Below are 21,847 nucleotides of genomic sequence, written 5' to 3'. Positions count from 1 at the left end.
CCGCCAAAAGAAACCACGTAGGAAATCGAAAGCAGCGGTAATATTTTTTGGCGGCTTTCCGGCTGCTATAACATTCGGAAATTACTGTTCTCAAAACCACAGGTAAACCAACGGTATTACTGGTGGTCAAACCACCGGTGTTTTCAATTGTGAAACTGTAGGATTACCGGTGGCAAATAGAATAATTGACAATTTTTTCAGCTATCCGGTATCGAAATTTCTACTGCTAAAATGTCGGTTAGCTGCTAGAAATTTGTAACAATTGCAAAAAAAATTGACAACACCCCTTCTATCCAAACAATTTTCTACAAGTGCGTGCAGGCAATTCAGAACATAAAATAAGTACTTTTAATTATATATTCAGGTAGTTCAAAATATAATATAAAAAATACACTAATATCCACAATCAACATATGCTTTGACAGTTCAAAATATAAAATATATACTACGCAAACTTTTAATCTTAGTTAAACATAAAGTTTAACTATGTTTAACTTGTTAAACAATCTTTAAAACATAAAATAAATATTTTTACATTCATAAGTTAAAAATACACCAACTCGTTCTTCAAACAAATAATAACAATTAATCATCGTCCGTGCCCTTACTGTCCTGTGATTCAAGTATGGGCTTTTGCTCCTTTTTCTTTTAATTTTCATCTCGAGCTCTGTCTGCATCTCAGCTTGAATTTGTCTCATCTCCTCTATCTCTCTTGTCAAGGCAGCAATACTCTGATTGACAGTTTCTTCAGCTCTAATAATATCATAAAATATTGAAGTAGATGTACTACCCTCATAAATATATCTCTGCAAACCTAAGCTGTAAGTCCTCCCCCTCTGCCTCCCTCCAACAACTTCTGACTACATATGTTACTCATAATACTGGATCGATCCTGAAGATGATTTTTCACCAGTAACCTGCTAACTATCCTGAAGTCGTATAAAATCATCATACAAGAATAAATTCATAAAATAAATTTTCTATTTATTTCTTCTTCTTATTAAAAAATTAAACTTATGTGAGTTTTTCTCTCTTTCTCATCAATCTACTGATGATCAGCTTGATGTTGGTGAGTCTTTGTATATAGCTCTAGTGGTATCAACTCCTGACTAAGATATTCATTATGTAAATAGAAAATATAGTTAAAATAATGTACATATATTTAATAAATTAATTAAAATAATCTTTTACCAATCATCGTTTATGCTCAGTATGAGGCATTGAACCAACCGTATGAAAAGAGCTTCCTAAACCCCCACAAGCAGGTGCAGTATTTTGCTTATTCTTCTCTCTCAATTTGGTGAACTCAGGGCTTGCCCAAGCTCTGCTCAAATCATCTCATACTCTCTTGCCAATCCATAATAGGCGTTGCCCAGACTTTCTAATGTCGGTGAACATGTTCCTAGTATGAGTAGAGTCTCTTCTCTCAAAGTTCTGATCCTCGTATCATGCTAAGGCAAAAACCTAATTTTTTTTTTGTAAAACATAGGCATAATAAAGTTTATGAACTACATATTCCTATCTTCCTTTGGGATTTTCTTGCATGATAAGTAATGAACATCATATTTGCTCCATATGATGTCACGAATCTTGTGGGTAAGCTACCTTGAGGGAATGAAGCTGCATGTAATTTTTTTTGTCAATAACATATAATATATTAAATTACAATAACTTTACAAAATAAATTTAACCTATGTATCACCCTCATGCTCTATGTGTACACGCTTATCCTCTGTTGTTGCAGGCTTCCTAGCACCAACCTCTGCTTATGTTGATGGTCTACCTTGTTCTGGCTGTACAAGAAATGGATAATAATAGAGGTGGCGGTAAGGATGGTAAGGGTAAGTTGATGGAGCTATTTGTGATGTTGATGATGGGTAGTATGGATAGAATGAAGATGTGTATGTCTGCTCTGGAGAGAGAAATCGAGGACTCGTAAACTTAGGAGGGAAGTATCTAGCATGGGGTGGTACACTAACCACAGCTGGATATGTCTGTCCTTAACCCTGCTTAGTGAGGAACTAATGCTGACTCCTAGGTGTTGGTGATGATATCAATGGTGAAACACTCTGGCCCTGTCCTTCATCACCCTACTTAGACCCAGTTGGTTTAGTGCTCAACTTTTTTCTATGACCAAACATTCAAGTAATAGATCTATGAGGAAGATCGTGACCTTAGACCATCTCTAGTAAAAGACACAATTAGTAGACCGCTGTAACATATAAAAATGAAGTTCTAACATATATGAAGATTTGCATGATTATAAATAAAAAAAAAAAACATAATGTAGACTGTTAAGTTATAATAAATATGATGAATTACAAATATAGAGTTACAGAATGTATAAATGATTTGCATAATAAAATGAATTACATAATGTCTAAATTATTTACATATAAGCAGGATTTACATAATTATAAATGATTTTATTACAGACAATTACCAATAACATCAATTTTAAAAATTACTTGAGCTACATTGTAATTGATTTTTTTACCAAGTTGTGTTTCAAAAACTACATTATGATAAATAAATAAAAATACATTAAAAATTACAGTTACCAATTTCTTTTTGTTAAACATTCATGATAAAAAATTTACAGAATGTATTTTTACTGATTCTTGGGGATGGAGAATTCTGAAGACACTGATGAATGTCTCTGGCGCTCTAAGTTTCCCTTGTGGGGTCGACATGGCAACCTGCACATTGCAATTGGATGGCCCACAGGCAACCAAGGAGCTTCTTCAATGGTCTTACATGCAATTTTGGAGAATTATATTTGGGCATTCTGAATCAAATTTGTAATTCTTGTTAGGCCCTATCTTTTCTTTGAATTCTGTAGGAGTCTTCTTTTTTTTATTGTGGAGTTCAGGACTTTTTGAGTCTGTCTATAAGGAGAAATTATTGTGTACGCAATTCGAACGCAGAATAAGGTTCGGATGCTGCGTATTTACTGCTTATTTTACTTGCGTACACAATAATTCGCCGTCTATAAGAGGCTTTTCATGTCTTGGGTGTAGATATTTCTTTTCCTTTCATAGTTGTGGTGGCTTTGATCTATTTTTCCTTTTTACTTATTAGTTGTATGTTGGTCAAATTTTTTGGGTTGTAATTTTATTTATTTATTATTAATGAAGTTAAGCTCAACCTTTATTTTTACCAAAAAAATAAAAATAAAAATAAAATAAGGAAAATTTTGTTGCCAGTCATGCCTAGAGTCAAAATCCTAAATCAATTGATAATATGAATGTTATCTTATCTGCAACTAAAGCTTCATTTGGGACGAATTTTTACCATCATAATGCGCTTCATTACCCATTACTTATTGTATTCTTTCTAGTAATATCTACGGAGACAAAACAATTCATTTTTGCAGTCAAATATACGAATCCAAACAATTACTGATAAATAAAATTTAATTATTACATTCCTCCATGCCTTGTGTTACACTCCCGAATATTAATTACAGCATAGAATTTGCATGCATGACATACCTGTAGTTGTACACACAGTTGAGCCACAGCAGCAACAAACAGACATTAAGGATCTGTTCGGGACGGAAAGTAGTTACAAACAAAAATCTTATCAGAAAAACAATTATTTTAAAACTGACAAAAAATAATTTTTTGACATACAAATTTCTTGAATACAACAATAAAGTAATAATAAAATAGAATTGTAATTATGATATGAAAAGCAATGTATAAGAACGTCTTCTCAAACAACGAAAGTTATTAGGTGCGGACATCAGACGTAGAGATACGTCCAGACTTCAATAAAATGTTGACACGTGAAGTGACTTTATATATTTAATGCGTCCACGGAACTTTAAGTCAAGCTCATCAAAAGTGCAGCCAAAACGTAGTCAAAAAGCGTAACAAAAGGACAGTCAAAGTACAACTAAAACGCAGATAAAACACACAAAAAGTATAACAAAAACACACTCCACATGTCACACTTTAAGTGAATGTCCGGACGTGTATCTCTACATCCAGTGTCTGTACCTAATAATTTTCCCTCAAACAGACCCTAAGAGAAGATTGGGCATCCATCTACCACAACTCCTTCAGCGCTTGGACAGTACGCTAGAGGGCAACCATCCAGTTCATTGCCCCACCATTTCAAGGTAATGTTCTCCAGTCCCAGACACACATACAGCAGCACCGCCATGAATGCCAACCCTGCATCAAGCGACCCTGACAACACATAGTTATGCCGCTGCCACCACTCTCGATGGTATTTGTACACAACATAGCCTGAAAGAAACCCAATAATGATCCACGTAGTGAAGTTGACCGCCGTTGCAGGTGGCATACTTCCGAGGCCGGCAATCAACACCGGCACGTTTACAAGCTTTATCCACTTTGCAGAAGGGAATGCTCTGTGGGCAATCCATACAAGGAGTGGAGCAATGGCTCCAGCAAGGAAGAACCAGTTTATAGCATAGTAGCTTCCAAGGTCACCAAAGATCCGGCGAGGACCGATGAGTCCCCAAATGACAGAGGCATCATAGAAGACGTGGTCGCCTGGGCATGTCCATGGGCTATCTGAAGGAAGGACTTCTCTGTCACATATGTTGGGAATGGAACCCATTAGCCACCATGCAGTGCAAAGGTAGACCAAAGAAGAAATCATAGTTCCCACAACCTAGAAAGATGAATACTAACACGAATCAGGTATGGATGTGTTTGATTGTAATCTTGGAACAAAATATATGAATTCAGGGGTGAACCAACCCTAATTTTCATTGGGGCAAACTTATAAGGCATATATATCGGAGGTCAAGTGGCAGCGCCCCTGCGGGGGTTTCCGGGGGCAGCGCTCCCGGAGCAAATTTTGGTTTGAAGGATATTTTTGGAGTTCAATGATGAATTCTCATTAATATTTGTTGGTGGCAATTATCTAAAGACCATAGTAATTGCCTCCCCTGACCCCAATGGGGTTCCTCCCCTGTATATGATCGTTGAAAACCTTTCATTTAGTGTTTTTTTAATTAAACTAACCTGAGCCATGAACATTGTCCTTGGTGGTATTTTCATGTAGTGACCAAGCTTGAAATCTTGCAGAAATATCAAGGCTTGAGACATACTGATGTAGCCATAAACCTTGAAGCACATGTTCGCAACAGGGCGACCAGGGTACAAATATCCAATGATGTACTCCGTTAAAACGTTTAATCCAGGCTTCTACTTCATGAAGGAGAAGTTCAGAATTTGAAAATAAATATTTCTGATTGGAAAAATAGTGAGGATGCCGAGTGAGTACCTGATTGGTGGTCGCGGTGATGATGCCAATAGGTAGAGTGAAGAACATGGCAATGGCGCATGCTAATAGAACTCCCCACCAGGGTAGCTGGAGCTGATCATTATAGTACTCACAGACGAAGGTGGTGAGGATAATGTTGATCACAAGTATGCAGATGAACCACCATTCTGGTACTTGTCTGTATCTTCTCATAAGTCTTGTGTGGACATCCATCTTCTTGTCTTTGAATGCGGACTTGCTCATTTGCCATATTTCACTGCAATTGATTGATTACAAAGATCTAAGAAATACAAATACAAAAACCCTGAACTCCCTGAACTCATTGGATATGAAGAGATCAATAAGATGCTTAATTACCTTCCATGGAACAAGAGTACATGTGAGATAATAGCTGTGAGTGATGCAAATCCTGCTCCATAAGTCATTGCAAAAAATGTGCTCATATGGATTGGGCCATTCTTCTCATAGGCATTGAGGTCAAGGTGGAAATCAGAGCCTATGATACTTGTTACGTTATAGATCTGTCCATTGGAGGTGAAGAGGTTGTCAGAGAATATGGGGAAGGTCTTGGCATGATAGGCGTCAAGCCAATATGTTATGGGGCTTATGACATACATGATGATGAAGAAGCCTGCAGCAATATTAGCCGTGGCAAACCAGGGGCTAGCAAGGGGGCTGCCCAGGTAGGAGGAAACAGTGGACCAGTCAAGACCAATGGCACCAATTCCAAGCCCACGGAGGCCGGAGCCAAGTTGATGTGCAAAGACAGAGTTTGGATAGATCCAGCAGATCCATGAAAGGGATGTGAGCATACTAAAGAGATAACCTGGGAAGACATAATAGGCAAAGCTGCAGATGAAGGCAACCAGAAAGAATTGGTTGCGAGTTAGGCTGCCCTTTGCACGAACTTCCTTCTCATGAAGCGCACTGCAAACAAGATTTTACAGTTAAGGTAAACTCTAGAGCACCATATGCTATTCCATGCTTGATCTCTGCCACATTCACTACAGAAAATTTTCCTTTATTAGTATTATAAATTTCATTATTCTTGCTTTCATGCCGAATGCATTGATGGTAGAATTAGCACAAATAAGCAACTACAATATAAGCTACTGTTATGCAAGAGATGTACCTAGAATTTATATTCTTTTATCATCGACCGAGTAAAACCTTTGCCACACTTCAGCGTTTTAGAGAGTTGAAGTTCCCTAGCAGACTTTCATGCGTTTATTTTTTTATATCATAGTTTGATTTATAAGAGTTTGAGAGATGTTTATTTATTTTGCGCACACTTTTTGAAAAGTTAGTTCCTATATTTAATTTAATTATTATGAGTTTCATTTTTATACATTATTCTATTAGTTTTTGGTATTATAATTATCAATGAAAGTAATATGCATTACCAATCTTCTTTTATGTTTATAATTTTTGAATAATTTATATATTATTCCCTTATGTAAAAAACAAAAATTAAAGTGATTTATGAAACTTCTCACCTTTAAGAAAAATGCTTTCAAATACAATAACTTGCATTTTAATCAAATAAATAGAGAAATCAAATTTCAAAATTTAATTTCAATTATTTTATAACACGTGTCCAAACAACATTTGCTCAAGTGAAGGTTATAATCAAATGACTCATCATTGTGAAAAAAGATCCCTTTGAACCTCATTATGCAATGCAATTGATCCCTTTTATTTTTCTCACTGAAACTCATTCCTCTATGATTTTTATTTGAAATTTATTGTCCCACATAATAAAGCTTCCATGTTTCATCATTTCACAGGCACTTGAAAATTTTGTTATAATTTCTTGACCTGTTGTGGGTGTAAATATCTGGCAAATCTAATCAAAGCTTTGTAAACCTCTGATGTACAACAGCTGCCTTCCTATTCACCATCTCCCCTCTTAACAAGAATGATTGAGCATATCATGAACTATCATTTGATGTCCAACCATTCAATATATATTGTACAACTTTTGACATTTGTCAACGATTGATGCCCAACGCCTGATGTTGGCCTTTCTAGTCATCGAATTCCCCTCCTACAAGGAGAATAATCTAGCTATTCACCAACCATTTCCTAATATTTAATATTCTCAATCGACCATTATCTAAAGGCTGTTAAAACCATGTAATTGTTAGTCGTTGATGTCCAATGCTCACCTTCCAGATTGTTCTCTCCCTCATATAAGAAAAATAATTGAGCACATCAAAGGCCATCAGCATTTGTCTAAAAGACTAAGAGAGAACAGGTGGAGAGTTCTTTATATAGTGTAAAGGAGAACTAGCAATTATACACAAATATGGGTAATGAGTATCAATGATATAAGATAAATATAATGCCTACATGTAGTAGAATGATGATCATATTCATGAAGAAGATCTATTGTGCAATTACAACTATAATAATGAAACTACATAACCTAAAAGATAATCAACCCAATTATAATTAAAATACATGTATATGGCCATATATATAAACCTTATTTAGAATGAGATATTGATCAATTGCAAGAAATAATTGAATTGGTTCATTCTGAAAGAAGTAATGATTGGTATAATCTGATTGAAGACTTCAAACTTAAAGCTTTTGGGAGATAATCCATGTATGTGTGATATTAGTATTAATCATAATTATGTTAATGATATGTCATGTTTGTTTTCAACACATTTGTTATGCGCTTTTTATCACTTAAATGAAAACATGTGTTTATAATGTTTATTTACATATTAGCATATTCTCTTCATGGTTAAATTATTAATGTTCTCTAATTACTTTTATATTATGACCATTTAATTAACTCTTATAAAAATGATACTTAAAAATTATTAAAAAAATAGGATAATAATAAAATCCTAGATCCTAATTTGAATGAACTTTTCTTATACTTTATAGGTTGGAAAATCTAATACTTAACTCATTCAATCATTTGAGTTGTTATCCTAATTTGAATTTATAAGCTATACCTTTATGAATTTAACTTTTAAAAACTATAAGATAAATAATTAATATTAAAAATTAAATATGAGTAGATTAAAATTTGAAATCGTAGCTAACCTGAAGATGAAATTAGTAATCTCATCAAGTCCATACATTAAAATTTTTAAAACTTTGAGAATCCTAAAGCAGAAGCTGATATTCAAAATCATTAACTATGTACTCCACAAAAGCAAAAAGAAGAAGAACTATGAATACTTCTTTAAAAAAAAAAAAAGAGAAATGAAAAATATCAAAAGAAAAAGACAAGTATATTTAAAAATTAGTATCAGTGAAAGCTTAAGATTTGAAATAAACTATATTATTCACTTCAATATTCAAAAGTTAAAAATTAAATTTATAATCTATATAATTTTAAATTAGGTAAACACAAGAATGATTGATTAAGTTTAAGTATTGATATTTTTTAAAACTAGAAATATAGCTTTGATTCTTTTTTCTAATTCTAGCCAATGATGTATTATCCCATATTTTAATAATTTTATATTGTCAATTTTTATTTTGGTTAATCATTTAATCAAAATTATAAACTTTTATTTACTTGAGAACAAACAAGAGTTTAAGCTGGGAAAGATTTGATAAGTGCAAATAATATTATATTTGATATTAATTTGTAAGTAAAAACGTATTGTTTTAATTATATTTGTGTAGGAAAATAAATGAAATGAGCAAAATTTAAAGTATGGTACAACAACTCGACGTCAGACACAATACCACCGCAGCGCCATCAATAACAATTCCGGAGTGCCCAAATATGGACATAGGAGTGTCCAGTCTCTGTTTAATAGCACCGCAACATTGAAGAAGTTAGCGCTGCAAAGCCCATCCAACTATCCCAGTGTTGTAGTGTCAGTGGAGTCAGCACCGCAAAGCTCAGTGTTTGTCTGCATAATGCTGCGGTGCCAAATACCAGCGCCACTAACTCAAGGAAGTGCCACATAGACATCACAACGCTAAACCATCAGCAACGCCGCATCACTACAGTTGTAACTATTCAAGACACGATCTGCCAATGAAGCAATGCATCGATTAATTAAATTGCGGGTCCATATTAACAAGCGTCACAGAAGAGGAAACCTTCAGCGCTGTGGCGTTAGTTCATTTTATGGGCATCGCGGTGTAAGTGTCTCGAGCATCACAACACCAGAATTCATTTTTTGTATTTTTATACACAATAGTCTATCTATAATGTTAGTAGGGGAGTTCAATCACTTATTTTATTTTAGGTTTTATAGTGCTTCTCTGATTTTTTATTATGAGTGATAGTTAAGAGAATTCAGAGAAGTGCTAGGTACATTCTATTAAAGTGTTTGTGGAAGCAATTATGTATATTCCAGGAGTGTAGAGGAGATCATTGAACATATATGGTGATATTTTTTTCTTCTATACTTCTTTTTTTGTGCAATAAATAAAAATGAATATGCTTCATTTGTTTTTTTATGTCTAACTAAATTCTCTAATTTTAAATTTATGATATAAATAAAATATGGAGTACTAATAGCATTTCATTTAATTATTTTTTATTTTGAATTAAGTGATTGAATCTCCACCAAAATTTATTTTTATTTAATAAAATAAAATTATTATAGTTGAAGTAGACAATACTAGTATTTGCAAGTAAATATTCTTCCTCGTGAGATCGATACACTACTCTATCACTATATTACTTGATTCAGCACGTACTCTTACATATATTATGTGAGGTTCTTATAAATTTTATATCAAAGAAAACCTAAATATTATTTAGAGATTGATAGAGCCCTAAATTATTTTCACAAGTAATTTAAGTTACTCCACCGCCCCCATCAATATGTGATGTTTTGGGATTATTTAATGAGGCAACATTTATCATCTCAGGATCATGATATCCCACTTCAAACTTGTTTCTTTCACATATTTATACAATAAAATAAGTCTTAGATGATGGGGAAGGATCTTCAGATATTTCCATTAAGGAGATGACAAAAAAGGCTAATTTTGACAAGTATTCGGGTGAGTGAATCTGTTAATAGCATTTGGTGCTATCATGGACCCAAAAATGAAGTTTGTGGTCATAGAATATGTGTTTTTAATGATCAATGAGAGTGATGAAACCATACAAAATATTTCATATGTCCGCAGCTTATTTTATAAGTTATATGAAGAATATACATCTTCCTTTGAAGAGGACGTGAATGGTACAGATGGCACAATTAGATTGGGAAAACCAAGTGTTACTGGTTCAAGTGGTGATTCTAGAAGTACCCAAGAATGTGGTGGGAATAAGTACAATGGTTGGCAAGAGTTTGTAGTATATGTTTCACAAAACATATAAAAGAAGCCCGTCAAATCTAATTTAGACAAGTATCTTGAGGATGGTTTAGAAATTTGTCCTGCAGGACATCATTTCGATGTTATAGCATGGTGGAAGAGCAACCAACTTAAGTACCGCAACTTATCAAGAATGGTTGTTGATATCCTTGTTATTTCAATCAGCATAGTTGCTTCTGAGTCAATATTTAGAGCAAGAGAGATGGTTGTTGACTTATACCATTCCAAACTTGATATTGAGATAGTTCAAGCCATCATATGTGGATCAAATTAGGTTAGTTCTCAATACAATCTTAAAGGAAGGATCAAGGTAATGATTTATTGAAGTTTTTATTTTCAAAGTTTCTTATTTGGCAGTACTAATGCTTACATATGTACATTGGATGTAAATTACTTGTAGGAAGAGGAGGATGAAGAGATGGATATAATAGTACCTATAATTTAGCAGAATCTTGAAAGGTAATACATCCCTCTACACATTTTCACTAGTAACAATTACAAGAATACTTATAATTATTATTTTTTTTTCATTTGCAAATTCACTACTTGAAGGTACGCATTACATATTATAGTTTTACTTGTATTTAATTTATATTATTCTTTTATATCATACTCTGTATTTGTAATTTCACTTTGCATGAGCTTCATGAATAACTTGATTTATTCATTTGGCTTTCTCTCCATATGTTTATTTGTTGGTGTTAGTATTAACAGAGCATTTTTCAAGCATATAAAAATTAAGCATTATGGATATTTTTGGTCATTTGGAGATAGATTATATGAGATTTTTGTGAACTTTGCTATTACTTTGCAAATTTTGTTATTATATTCATGTATGATGAAATTTCTTAAAAAAATTCTGTGTGATATGAGATATTGCTTTGTAATTTTTTTTCAGTACTCTTTTAATGTTAAATTTGGTTTTACTTTAAAGTAAATGCATAATGCTATTGTGGTCTATATTATTAATGAGCTTGAGAGATAAATTAGTGTTGATTGCTTGGGATTTAAAGTTTATTAAAGATATTTTTTGTATATTAAAGTGAATGCATATCACTTAGCTTTTTTTATTTACATAAAATTTCAACGGTGTTAAACATGCAAAATTATTATTAATTTTAATTAGTACCATCATCAGTTATTTTACATGTTTATTGAAGAAAGTTTTTTAAAAATACACTTAATATCGAGCTAACGAGCCCAGTTCGAGCATCTTATTCGAGCTTGAGCTAACGAGCTGAACTCGAGCTAGGAAAAATAATTCAAGTCGAGTTCGAGCCAGTTAAACAGTAAATGAGCTGAGCTCAATCTCATTAGTACTCGAGGTCGGGCCAACTCGTTTACACCCCTAATCTCCATCACAAAGGAAGCAGGAGTGAGGTATCTCCATCATGCTAGGAAGCAAGAGGGAGTCTAAGCATTTTGGGGATTGAAGAGCTGTGCAAAGGTCATTCTCTACCTAGGAACGGAGAGGGCTTCTCCACCTTGTTAACTGTAGAAAGAGTGCTTTCTAGTGAAATTCAGAAGAAGATCTCGAGGACTGGACGTGCGTTTTTCTTTCTTTTACTGCTTTACTTTACTTACATATTTTAATTTTATTTTCTAGATTTGCCCTTTATTTTAAGTCTACTTAGTTTTAAATATTATATATATTATTTTGTGCCAAACTTTAGTTTTTATAAAACTATCTTCTTATTCGTGTTCTCAAAGTGCTTTGAAATTAAAATTTTAAAATAAAAAATTTAAAGTTAATCATTTGGTTATATTTCGGCTCTTTCAAATTTTTTTTTTTTAAATATCTAATTTACCCCCACCTTGGTTATGTCTACTCAGTTACAATTTAGGGATGAGTAACTCTTTCACATGCGGCTAGGTGAGCCGAATGGCATTCTTAAACCAGAAAGGATGTAAGTCTAAGGATCTATTTTTATATCATATTAGAGAGCCAGTCAGGCTTTCTTGATCACATGTGATCATCATGTTATAAGTCCCATTTTGATATCTCTACAATATTGAGGAGATGTTTGAGCTTGTTTGATCTCAATGATCAAGCTGTACGACCCATCATTCCTATAATTTCATTCTATTCTATGTCTCTCCAATTACATTGAGATATTTGAGATCTCCATCGCATTCTTAATGTATTCTGGACCACATTAAGAAGATATTCAAGTCTTATTGGTTATATAGAACTGAGTTGTAAGTCTCATTTCAACATCTCAGCTATTATATTAATGATATATACAAGCTTTCTTGATCCCACATGATCAAGCTATAAGTTCCACTGATGTCTTCTCTACCACATTAAGAAGATATTAATATATGTCCCATCTTCACAACCACATCAAGAAGAAGTCAAGATCATTCATATTCATCAAATCTTCTCCAGCATATTGAGAAAATATTAAGGCATTCTTGATTGTAAATGATTGAATTTCTCCCTCATATAGTAGTAGGGTGTACTTCCCTTCCATTAACCTAGGATTAAGACAATACCCTCAGTCTAAGATGTCCCCATGAATGAGATAACCTATGATTGCTAGAAAGGATCCTCAGGTCACTAAGTGACTAAGTTGACGAAGTACATAAACGGATACAAAATGTTTAGATCATGGGATCTTAATCAGGGGCATTATATGCTCACTTTCATACATCTGCTTATTCATTTTCCTCTACATAGGTGAAGCCACATGGCACTATACACCTGATGTTGGCCATTCCATATAGTTGATGTGGAGTATTAAGTTTCTCGTTAACATCAATTTAGTTATATTTGACTCTACCTTGATTCTCAAGAAGTTCCTCATTTCCTCCTCGATAGAGCCCTCTTATACCAATCCGGCTTTGACCCAACTAGATCTACGTCAATCCTGCCTAGTTTGAACACAAGAATTGAATTTCTACTTGAGAGCGTTCTCGAATATGCTTGGGATATAGTTTAACTTAGGAGCTTACTCTTTTGAGAAACCTCGACACCCAGAATCCAAATCAACCTTATTTGGAACCAAATTCTCTGTAGAGAAAATCTTTGCGATATATATACTTAACGAGCCTTCTATTGATATTTGTAGACCTTTAAAGTGCATTGATCAATTACAATTAGTCATCAACTACGACATCGTGTCTTTCGAAGTCTCTATATTTGTGTAGATTGAAATGGGTCCAAATCTATTCATATTATATTTAAATTTGACTCAAACCATTTCAAATATGTCTCTTCACATTAATATGAGAAATGTTAGTAAAAAAAAGAGTTCACATCAGTAAAAAAAATGAGATCATTCATCTCAAAATTTAACAATTATCTATAAATATATGGAATTAACTCTCAAAAGAGGCATTTTAATCCAAAATTTTGTTTGCAGAATATTTAGCCAAATAAAAATATAATAGGGATATTACTTTAAAATATGTGCATTATAATAAATAAAAAAGCATTGCTTTTATTTTGCATTGCATTTTGTTAGGCATTTGCCTTATATAGGGTAAACTAATAAGCCTTTCTGAATCAATTGAGTTCATAAATAGCTATGGGCATTTAGTGTTTAATAGGTCGTTTAAGGAGTCCTAAACTATCTTGTATTTCTATATATACCTCCCTTTGAGTGTATTTAGATATGAATGAAATTAACCAAAATTTCCTCAATCCCTCATTTTCTAAGGTTTTCGGTGAACACAATTCGTCATTTATCATATGATCCTTCTGGGCTTATAAACAATGGTGCAGTAGTTGAGCCTCTCATTGTCTAGTGCAGGTAAAACCCACATTAACAACACCAAATGTGCCACTCAGGGGCGGAACCAGCCTTTCATCTTAGGGGGGGCAAAATTTTCTTTGTATAATAGACTAATATAAAAAAAAAGATGATATAATTCAAAGTGAAATCATGTATTCCATTATGATAGGAAAATTGAAAATCATTACAGTTTTATCAATCTATTTTGCATTTTTTGATAATATTGGATAACATCTACGTTGGGAATCAAATCAAATACATCTTTTTCAATGTAAGGCATAAGACAATCGTTGAGCCAATCATCACCTATCCTACTACGCAATCGATGTTTGATAATTTTCATGGCTGAAAATGCTCTCTCCACCGTAGCAGTTGCAACTGGTAAGGTTAATGATAAAGTAATAAGTTTGTAAACCAAAGGATACACATCATCCTTCTTATTGTTCATTTCGGTATGAAAATAGATATAGCAAAAAAAATTTAAAAGCCACCATGAATCCATGAAAATATGAAATACCATAAAACACACATCATTTGGGTATGAAAATCCATCAAAATAACAAAAAATCAAACAAAAAATAACAAACAGAACAATCAAAACTGACCTAGATCTCACTGAACGGAAGTCGGAAGCCCTTGCGAATCTGTGATTCACGAAGCCAGTCAAGCCACGAAGGGAAGAGGATCCTGCCGACAACGAATGAACGAAGCCTTGCGATAATGCGATTCACGAAGCCAGATGAACAGTTCCTCTTGCGCCGTTGCGCGAACGGCGAATCACCGAGAGAAGCTCTGGCTGGCGTGACTGGGCGTCGTTTTTTGTTCGTGGAATCGGCGGGTTAGGGCAAAGGGGGGCAAAATAGCAAATTTATGTGGTCAAGTTACTAAATTACCCTTCTCTAACCTGGTGCCACCCATCTCCAAAATGTTGTTATCATTGAAACTAGATCAAACCAAGATTCCACTTTAGTTACAATCAACATCGATGTCCTACAATTCTTCCATTTTTTTTTTTTGAGGGGGGGCAATTGCCCCCCCTAACCCATGAACAGTTCCGCCCCTGGTGCCACCCATCTCCAAAATGTTGTTATCATTGAAACTAGATCAAACCAAGATTCCACTTTAGTTACAATCAACATCGATGTCCTACAATTCTTCCATCAAGAATAAAATCCCTAAATCTCGAACAATTATTACGTCCTCTAACCGGACGTAGAGCTACGTTCGGCCGCCAATAACATGTCGCTACGTGCTCTTACTCTTTATCGCGCGGCCTGACGACTTGACCCGGACCAAAACCCGGGAATGCTATGTTCACGTATTGCGAGGTATTACTCGGTATTTGCTCGGTATTGCTCGGTATTGCTTGACAATGACGAGAAATACTGCTCTGTGAAGACCAATATCGAGTAATACCGAGCAATGCCGAGTTGTACCGAGTACAACTCGGTATTGCTCGGTATTACTCGGTATTTGCTCGATATTTACTTGGTATTAGCTACTGCCGAGTAAAATCGACCAATACCTAGCAATACCGAGCAATGCCGAGCAAAATCGAGAAATATCGAGCCATCCTGGGTCCGTTCCGGGCCGGGTTGTCGGGGCGCGGGGTAAATAGTGAGAACGCGTGGCGCGATTCTATTGGCGGCCGAACGTAGAGCTACGTCCTGTGATCGGACCAAATAAAAGTTCCTAAATCTCATGCCCATACCCACCAAAATATTAATCATTCAATCACTAAGTCATCATTTAGTACCGAACCTACTGATGAAATTCATCATTGCATCATCATAGTCCAGATCCACTTTGCCTTGAAGTAATCCACACAAATCTCACTTTAACTCATCATCATGTACCCACCTCAATATCCTCCATCCTTGAAATGCCTCTCGCTAAATCCAACAACATGACTTCTCCATTGTTATACACTTCTTCAGCCAAATCTAGTAAACCCGTGTCGGGTCGGGTTGACTGTTCCAAAAATTGGCCCATTTATAAAAATATGTCGGGTTGACCCGAATCCAAATAGTGACAGATCAGAACCGGATTCAACCCGAATCCTAATAGTGCCGGATCAGTTCCTGATTCGACCCGAACCCGACCCGTAACCTGAAATTGACACCCCTAACTCCAAAGGGTGGGCATATGTAGTAAAACATGATTTAGTCCCTAAGCTACTTAGTAATAAGCATTTATTGCTCATAACTTTTTATGGATCCAATAACTCAAAAAGACCAATTAACCCATGAAATACATTTATTAACTCATATAATACACAGTAGACGTCTGACAAAACTATAATTAAACAAATTTAATTTTAAAATTATCTTGGTCAACTTCTGATTTTTTCGTTTACATCTCTCGGGAAGTCACGTCAAAATAAAGCTTGTCAACTTTCCGTCCGAACTTGGCGTAGTCACAAGTGATCAGCTGTTCTATATTCTTTTGTTCCAGTCAAGCTACCCGTCCAACCAAAACAAAGATGTACCAAATAGAGATTTACAACCGTCCGATGGGTGTTCTCGTGTCGCAAGCCGAACAGGAAATCCTGTAAGAGTCTTTGTTCACCAAAAGAAGCCTCTAGGGGCCCGCACTGTCCTTAGTGCGTTTAAAATTCTGTATCTTGTGAGTTTCGTGGCCTTTTTTGGTCCTTATATTTGTGTTTCTCTATTTGTTCCTTTTGGCTAAAAACCCGAAAGATATTTACAAAACATCACAACATGCAACTCCCTCTCATTTGGCAACATAGCGTCTACATTCAATGAACCACAGAAATAGTCTTCAGAATTAAAATATCTTACAAAATAACGCTGCTTTCGCACTACAACAAGCACCTAAATTGGATTCAAAGGTTTTAACTTGGTAACAATTGTATAACATTGAGAAATATTTTTACACTTATTATTCAAATGAATACATCTTCACGATCACTTTTATAAACTAATAACAATAAAAAGAGGTTGACTTACATTATTCTATTATACCACTCATCTATAAGATATATTTAGTATAAGTAATTGTTGGCCGATATCTTTGGGGGTCGAAGGGGGAAACTTCCCCTGGCGGGGTTCGACCTGCTCGGTGAAGTTGCGGGGTCTAGGGACAACGCCCCCAGAACAAATTTTGATTTAATATCTCTTTGTATTTGGTTCATCATTCCCTAACAATAACAACTCTATGCAATGTATTTAATTATACTGTGGACAATTACCTAAAGATCATAGTATTTTATAACTTTTAGGGGGGGGGGGGCAATTGCCTAAAAATTCTTGTAATAAAGACTAAAAAATATATTGAGGGGGATAAATTATCTAAATAATCATATCATGAAAAAAAAACGCCCCTCCGTCTAAGGAGCAGTTGTGACTTATGTTTATTACAAAATTATAATTTTATATCGAAACTTTATGAAAGACTCAGATATATATATTTTCGAATGCCTCAAGCTTTGACATCTAAAATAGGGGAGCAATTGATACGTTCACAAAAACTGCCTTTATCGAGCATGAATCTTGAGGCATATTCAAATTAGCATTTTCTAAAATTAAATTCATAGTTATCTGAATTCCAATTTCAGAAAACTTCAAGTCAAATTAATCGTCTCAGTAAGACAAATCCTACAACACCAAAATATCTGTGATCTAAGATTAAATGGGCTCCAATAAAAAACTAAAAGAGCTTTAGAGCTTTAATTAGAAGATCGTATGGTATGTAATTATGGCAGGCTTATAGTCGAATCGAGCGGCTAGATGAGATTAATTCAATGAGCCCACGGCCACTTAATTCGGACGTCATTAAGTCAATTAAATGCTGAATGCTTTATGATCAAGGAAATCAATATATGGGCCGTTAGATGAAGCACTCAAAATTTGTTCTAAATCTACTCATATTTATAGAGCACGCCACTCTTAAAATCTATAAATAGGCATCCCACTCTCTATATGAAGGGGGGCATTTTAGTTAGAGAGCGGAGAGAGCTCTGAGACTTCTAGAGCTCCACCACAGACAAACTTCCATTAAACCACCACCGACTAGCCTCCGACCATCACTGGACATCAGCCCGACGACCTAATACTATTGGACCTCCACCCATCTGCTGACCATTACCGGATCTCCGTCGGATGTCTTCTTGGTTACTTACCACCTCCGGACCTTCACTCGATTGTCGGACCACCGCCTGGCCTTTAACAATCACAGGACCTTCGCCTAGTTGCCTACCATCGTCGATCTAGCACCAGATTGCCAACCGCCACAAAACCACTGCTTGACCTCCGACCATTGTCTGACCTCCACCCGACTGCCTACCACTATCGAACCTCGGCTCGATCTTTGACCACAGTCAGACTGTCGCCAGATATTTTCCTGGCTGCCTACAACCATCGAACCTTCGCTCCATCGCCGACTAACGCCAAACAGCCGCCTATCTCTAACTATCGCCAGACCTCTACCCGACCTTCGGTAGTAGCCAGACCTCCACCCGGCCTCCTAACACTGCCAGACCTCCACTCTATCACTAGCCACTACCTGATCGTTGATCACCACCTGACCTTTGCTTAATCGTTGATAGCTACCAGACCTTCATCTGATCATCGACCTATATCAGACCTTATTCTGGTTGATGCTATCAAGACTTTCGACCTCTGTCATCCGAGCACGATCATTACAAACTATAAAAAACTCATATGAAGCTCGACAAACTCACCAAATTATTGTAATTTCACCATCTCCAAGTTAAGGGGTGGATCAAGCTTTATAACTCACTCAAGTAAAGAAGAATCTTCTCACCTGGGCAAAACCATGCGATTTTTCCATTTTATGGATTTCCCACATAAAAATGTTTTGATGTTTCCTTGCTCTCTCAACTATCTGTTTGTGTATTGGATATGCGTGCATCATTAGGAGGAAAATTTCTCTTACTCTACCGTGCAAATATACTAGCCAACAACAATAATTATAAGCTCTATTCTATTTATTAGTTTTTATGAATTATGCCCACCCTCATCAAATGAAATATAAAAAGTCTAGCATATTATTAGTTGATGGCCTATTAGGCTGTAGGTGAGTCAATATGCTAGCTAGCCAACTCAAATTAAACTCATTAACGAGCTAGTGAACAAAATTTACCTAGTCACATACTATTTCTCATATATTACATGACATCAAATTTGAGAGTTGTGCTCATTGCTCTTGTTGGAACCACTTGATTATAGGGGTGTCAATTCGGATCAGCGGGTCGGGTTCAGGTCGAACCCGGAACTGATCCGGCACTGTTCGGGTCAACCCAAATCCGACCCGTTTTTAAAAATGGGTCAGGTTTCCAGACCCGAACCCGACCCGACACGAATGACCCGAATTTGAGCTAAAATTGCTAATTTTCGGGTCAATATTTGTTTTTCGGGTCAAAATCGGGTCAATCTCGGGTTTTCGGGTCAAATATGAGTTTTCGTGTCACTTTCGGGTCAATTTCGGGTTGCTGGGTCAACCCGAACCCGACCCAATTTTTAAAACGGGTTGATTTGTTCAACTCGAACCCGACCCGTTTCGGGTTCGGGTTGACCCGAACCCGGATTTTTCCGGGTAGGATTCGGGTCGTGTTTCGGGTCGTGTCAAAAATTGACACCCCTATTTGATTATATCTTAAATCTGCACCCTAATATGTGCTAATCCATCTCGAATTCGCAACTCGATTCCCAATTCCCAAAAGCAAAACTATACATGAGCTCAAGTTATAAACCAATTATAAGATAAGTGAATCGTGCTTGACTCAACCATGGTTAGATTCGTTTAGACCCACAACAGCCTAACATCTTTCATGCATTGAGTTAATATTATTTTAAAATAACATTAATAATGAAATTAATATGATAAAAAAATATTTTCATTAATATTATTAAATAATAGCAAAAATATCAATCCAATTAAAAAATAAGCATAAGCTATTCTCATTTAATAATTAATGCTAAAAAAAAAAAGCAAATCACATAGGGGGTAAAGAGAAATTATTGTGTGCGGAATCCGAATACATTCAGATTTCAATCACCGGTTGCCACGTCAACGGATGCACTACGGGGCCCAGTGCATCGAGTGACATGGCGCATGGTGATTAGAATCCGAATGCATTCTGATTCCGCACATAATAATTTCTTCAATTTGACGGGCATCATTTGATTGTAAGATTTAAAAACTTCAGTGTATTCAAAATATAATATTAATAAAATCATCTATTTGAAATATTTTAAGATATTTAGCTGCATGTAAAGAAAAATTTAGAAGCCATATTTTTTCTATACCATTATTTGAAATAAAGCAACGGGCCAACCGCGGCATGTGGCGGGCGGCGGTGGTGGCCTGCGCGGCGTGGTGCCGGAGGGCCGACAATGGTGGTTATCAATTTGGAAGGAGGTGGCGGCGGACGAAGCTTCACATACGTGATGAATTTAAAATGCGTTCAAATCACAAAAAATTACAAATATATTAAAAAAAACTTATTAAAAAAAATTCAAATTTTTAAATAAAATTACTTCATCCATTTTTCTTCTAATTCGACAGGAAAAAATTGAACTCTGCTGCATTTAATTTACTTACTCAGCCCATACTTGCAACCAAATAATCCCTTAGCAATTTCTCCTTAGTGATTAGATGAGTGATGGCGAAGCATACCTGAAGAGCGAGACTTGAACGAGATTGTACGGCCACCACATGGCTGCCGGCTCAACAAGATACCGCCGGAATATTCCCGCCCATCCGAAACCCAAAATCTATCACCAATTTATTAAAAAAAAAAAAAAAAAAACTTACAATAAAGTATTTACATCGAAATCTTAATATTTCCGATATAATAATTGATTTATAAGTTATAATAAAGGGAAATGGAGCAGGCACCTGTGTGGTAAGGACGACGAGCAGAGAAACAAAGAAAGAAATCTTCTGCCGGTAAAAGACCCGAACGGCCGTCACAATATGGATCGCATAAACGCTTCCAGCTCCAGCGTTGGCGAAAATCGTAATCAGAACATGTTCCTTAACACTAAACGGACCCGGATTGAGACTAAACTCCCATTTACATCCAGCAAAGAATTTCCGATCCGGCAACAACGCCGCCATCATTCTGGCCAAGGGAACCACGGCGATTTGGGCGGAGATGGAGGTGATGCTAAGAGGCTCTTTGCGGTACCAGAAAAACTGGTTCAAGAAAGAGAGGAGAATACAGGATGCCGTTCCCAAAATCCACATCCGGGCCGTTACGACGGCCGCATTTGGGTCGTCGGTGATGGGAACGGTGAGGGCGACTTGTTCGATTGGAGAGTTTTGAAGCTCATCTTCAGCGGGAAGGAGAGGATTTGTGATCTCCTCATGTAATTCTTGGAGGCGATCGTCTGCGTCCTCCATGGATTACTTGCTAAGCTCTGTTTCTCAGTTGAGAATCAGCTCCAGGAGATGACTTCTCCCTATCTTTCTCTCTGCAGTGGTAGATGGACATTTAAAATGATTCAAGCTCAATCCATGACCCTGAATATCATATTAAGAATATT

General features: G+C 35.7%; 2 protein-coding genes across 11 annotated transcripts in view; one reads left to right on the top strand and one right to left on the bottom strand.

The window, feature by feature from the left end:
• LOC110100826 (2-keto-3-deoxy-L-rhamnonate aldolase) overlaps positions 1–9,643 on the top strand; it is a 22,997-nt gene extending 13,354 nt beyond the window's left edge. For 2 of the 10 annotated variants that reach the window (XR_002303589.2, XM_020828511.2), the window contains one exon: positions 4,027–4,161. The gene's annotated coding sequence lies outside the window, so the exon portion shown is untranslated. Of the gene's footprint in view, positions 1–1,744; positions 2,555–2,602; positions 3,148–4,026; positions 4,162–5,066; positions 5,204–8,919 lie in introns of those variants that run through there. The other 8 variants (XR_002303588.2, XM_020828509.2, XR_003702207.1 and 5 more) reach the window with 7 other exon arrangements.
• LOC110100825 (oligopeptide transporter 7) lies at positions 3,664–21,847 on the bottom strand. Its single transcript, XM_020828508.2, has 6 exons — positions 21,198–21,847; positions 20,976–21,073; positions 5,623–6,192; positions 5,266–5,521; positions 5,004–5,186; positions 3,664–4,647 (listed from the first exon to the last, which is right to left on the bottom strand). Exons 1-6 carry the CDS (start codon positions 21,702–21,704, stop codon positions 4,030–4,032), a joined length of 2,232 nt encoding a protein of 743 aa, XP_020684167.1. The 5' UTR covers positions 21,705–21,847; the 3' UTR covers positions 3,664–4,029.

The sequence above is a fragment of the Dendrobium catenatum genome, unplaced genomic scaffold (genome assembly GCF_001605985.2).
Source record: "Dendrobium catenatum unplaced genomic scaffold, ASM160598v2 fragScaff_scaffold_1203, whole genome shotgun sequence".
NCBI lineage: Eukaryota > Viridiplantae > Streptophyta > Magnoliopsida > Asparagales > Orchidaceae > Dendrobium > Dendrobium catenatum.
Note: the sequence above shows the minus strand (reverse complement) of the source record. Positions and strands in the feature narration are given on the sequence as shown.